Here is a 3758-nt window from a genome sequence, read left to right as displayed (position 1 = left end):
ATTCCTGCCCCTGCTGCTGCCCATCTGCCAGGTGGATGACCCTTGGCTGTAGTGATGCTTTTAAGCTCAGAGCTCAGCTTGACCCGAGGTATGGGGTTTTCTCTCTGCAGTACCTACAGACGCTTTGGCTAACAAGTTGTTTGGAGTCCCTGAGCCTTCAACCATTGCCCGGTCTTTGCCTACCACTGTACCAGAATCACCCAACTACCGCAATGCCAGGACCCCCCGGACCCCTCGCACGCCTCAGCTGAAGGACCCGACACAGACACCCCGGTTCTATCCGGTGGTGAAAGAGGGCAGGACGATAGATGCCAAGGTAGGACCAGGGCTGGGGTGCGGGATGGGAGCTGAGGTTTCCCAGCTGGGACCTGGGGAGAAAGGGGACAGGTCCCTGATGCACCATCTCTTGCAGACTCCACGGAAGAGGAAGACTAGGCACAGTTCGAACCCCCCAATGGAGTGCCACGTGGGCTGGGTGATGGACTCTCGGGAGCACAGGCCCCGAACTGCCTCCATCAGGTACTGGAGACGGGCATGCAGGGTCACGGAGGAGCCAGAAATGGGAAAGGGAGTGACTGGGGGAAGGAAGGGGAAAGGCAGCATCTGGTCTTGCAGGGGAGGTATCCTGTTAGGTGGCTGCAGAAAGCAGCGGGACCCAACTTGTTTCTCCTGGGAGGAGCTGAGGAAAGTCTGAAGCCTTGGAATAACCAGATGAGACTCAGTTGGAAACATTGGTTCCCTTCCTAGTAGGATACTCCCTGGCTCAGGTCCCAAACCCAGTGTAGACAGCCACAGGGAGTTGGTGGGACCAACAGACAAGTGCCGTGGGATGGAACGTGACCCCACTCCGCTGTCAGCTGGGTGATGCCAAGGAAGGAGGTTGACAGGAGTCTCTCATGCTCAGCTCCAGCCCCTCGGAAGGGACTCCGGCCGTCGGAAGCTATGGCTGCACTCCGCAGTCCCTGCCGAAGTTTCAGCATCCTTCGCACGAGCTGCTGAAGGAGAATGGCTTCACGCAACATGTCTACCACAAGTACCGTCGGCGCTGCCTTAACGGTAGGGATGCCTGCACCATGAGATGTGGGGCAGAGTCTCTGTGCACTGCTGTGTCAGGGTGCAGGGTATGGCCACAGAGCATGCACACGGAGATCAGCAGGGTCCTACAGGACAACCTTGCTGGTAGCTGAGGTTCCAGCAGTTTGTGGTGAGCGTTGGCTGTGGCTCAGGGTGTCCAGTACTGGGGCTGGGTGTAGTCACAGTGCCACAGGGCCCTCCTGCACGTGAGCCCCTGTGCAAGAGCTGGCTCTTTGGGAGAGGATCTGCCTTGTAATCATCCCCTCTTCCTGAAACAGAGCGGAAACGACTGGGCATTGGTCAGTCCCAGGAGATGAACACGCTTTTCCGGTTCTGGTCCTTCTTCCTCCGAGATCACTTCAACAAGAAAATGTACGAGGAGTTCAAGCAACTGGCTGTGGAGGACGGGAAGGAGGGATACAGGTAGGAGAGAAGGGGTGGAGTGGCTTGTCCTGGGAGGGGAGTGAGGGAAGAAGGGTTTGGGCTTTTGTAGGGCTCACAGCAAAACAAAGGCAGCATCTCTGCCTTGCTCGAAGGTAGGACTGTGGTCACCCTCAGTCACCTCCTGCTGCTGGTACACAGCAGGGCTCTTGCCTCAAGAGCCTCTCTGCCCAGGTTTTGTGTGCACTGGTGTCTGAGCACCACATGCTGCTCCGTTCCCAGGTACGGTCTGGAGTGCCTTTTCAGATACTACAGCTACGGGCTGGAGAAGAAATTCCGGCCAGACATATTTAAGGACTTTCAAGAAGAGACCATCAAGGATTACGAAGCTGGTAGGTGCCTCCTTTGGCTTCCCCTGGGATTGGCAGCGATGTAGCTCAGCTGTATTGCTGCCCCTGGGTCTTTTCTCATCACTTTGGGGAAGCCACATAATGCTGTACATTAACGTGTGCAGTGGGGTCCCGCTGGATGTCCTGTTGCTTGCTTCACGGGAGAGCATTGAGTGAATGCTCACCGTCCTGAACACTGCTGGGGAGTTGGAGGAGGGCAGTGGGAGGCTGTAGCTCTCCCAAAACATTTCTGTAGAGGTACTGGTTCCTCTAGGACTTTTTCAAGGCCCTGCAGCGGCTGAGCCTTGTCACCACGAGGTCAGCCAAGCCTGGGGACATCCCCTGTCAAGAAGGCTGCCCATTACTGATGTAGGCTGCTTCCCTCCAGGTTCTTTATCATGCCTTGGTTGTGCCCACCTGTGGGACGGGAGGGTCTGTCAGGCGAGCGATGGGGAAGCCTGGAGGAAAGGGTTCTGACATCTGATTTGATTTTTGTCTTGCTGACATCTGGTTTGGTTTTCTTCCCCTCCAGGACAGCTCTATGGACTGGAAAAGTTCTGGGCCTTCTTAAAATATTCCAAAGCCAAAAATCTGGACATTAACAGCAAACTGCAAGAATACCTCAGCAAGTTCAAGCGCCTCGAGGACTTCCGAGTGGATGTGAGTAGACACAATGCTTGCACCACACTGATGGCCCCTGCAAACACCCCTCAGTCCTCTCCGAGGATGGAGGATTTTGGGGGCCCGTCCCCAAGTGGTGCCAGGCAGGGGAAGTCAGTGACACCTAGTGTCATGCCCTGTCACTGCAGCTGGGCCAGGAACAAGCTGCAGGGTTTGAATATTGCAAATCCACTTCAGAGCAGCTCTCTGGGGAACTAGATGAGCCCATCTTCCCTGGTGAGCTGAGGAGGAAGGAGGAAAGTGAGCCTTGATGGCTTGAGTGGAGCCAGCATTGTGTGGAGCTTCAGCTCCCAGACTTCTGGACTGTGCCCGTGTGTGGGAAGGAGGTGCCTGAGAGCAAGTTGTCACCGTTGTGCTTGACTGGGAGTCAGTCTGTCAGCAAATCTGGCAGTGGTAGGTTTGGAGAGGAGGGCAGCTGTGTGCTTGGGGTGAGTATGCGTGTTCCTTGTGGGTCAGGAAGAGAAGTTGCAACTGAGGTTTGCAGAAAGGCTGTTCTCTGATCCAGGAGGAGGGCATCTGCATTTGGAGGAGGCTGTGCTGATACTGGGGTGCTTCTCTTCCAGCCACCCATGGGGGAGGAAGGTGGACACAAGAGATACCCTACGACATCAGGGGGAGATGGCAGGAAGCGCTACCCATCCCAGTCTTCCAGCAAAACGGTCAGCCAGTGCCCATCCAGCCAAGCTCATGCCTCATCCAGCCAGCCTGCACAAGAGGATGCCAAAAACCTGAGCCAGCAATCCCCGGCCCCGTCGGCTGCAGAATCGCAGACAATGGGGAAGTAGAGAGGCTGCAGCGTCTGCTTCCTGCTGGGGGCTGGGTGGGGTGGGTTGGTGGGTGGCTGGCTTGGAGAAGGGGAGACATGAGGGGGTGGAACAGGAAGGGAGCTGGAATGTGGGTGCCCAGGAATAGGCTGCTTGGGAGAAACTTCAACGCACATGACTTTTTTTCTCTTGTGGCTGGAAAGCAAAGACGATCTGCATCTAAAACAACATTTTGCTATTACAACCCTGACCAGAGCCAGACCCTCTCCCAGCAGACCCACCCTTTGCTTTCTCTTCCCTCCCCTCCTGTGCACATGCTCATGTCTTAGTGTCTCTTCAAAAAAAAAAAAAATGTTTTGGCTGGGTTGGAAAGGGGAGATTTTTTTATTATTATATATATATATCAAGTTTTAAATTATTGCTAGAAGTTCGTCTGGATTTACCAAAACAAGTCTGCTCTGTGCGGCCC

The 3758-nt window shown here is 55.1% G+C and overlaps 1 protein-coding gene across 1 annotated transcript in view; it reads left to right on the top strand.

The window, feature by feature from the left end:
• Positions 1–3429, top strand: part of LARP1 (La ribonucleoprotein domain family, member 1) — a 10920-nt gene extending 7491 nt beyond the window's left edge. Inside the window, exons 11-17 of the mRNA XM_009703404.1 lie at positions 111–316; positions 413–519; positions 905–1056; positions 1353–1497; positions 1738–1847; positions 2377–2504; positions 3089–3429. Coding sequence (XP_009701706.1) covers positions 111–316; positions 413–519; positions 905–1056; positions 1353–1497; positions 1738–1847; positions 2377–2504; positions 3089–3310 — 1070 coding nt within the window. The 3' untranslated portion in view covers positions 3311–3429. The remainder of the gene's footprint in view (positions 1–110; positions 317–412; positions 520–904; positions 1057–1352; positions 1498–1737; positions 1848–2376; positions 2505–3088) is intronic.
• The last annotated feature ends 329 nt before the right edge of the window (positions 3430–3758 follow it).

The sequence above is a fragment of the Cariama cristata genome, unplaced genomic scaffold (assembly GCF_000690535.1).
Source record: "Cariama cristata isolate BGI_N322 unplaced genomic scaffold, ASM69053v1 scaffold9860, whole genome shotgun sequence".
In the NCBI taxonomy this organism is placed as follows: Eukaryota; Metazoa; Chordata; class Aves; order Cariamiformes; family Cariamidae; genus Cariama; species Cariama cristata.
Note: the sequence above shows the minus strand (reverse complement) of the source record. Positions and strands in the feature narration are given on the sequence as shown.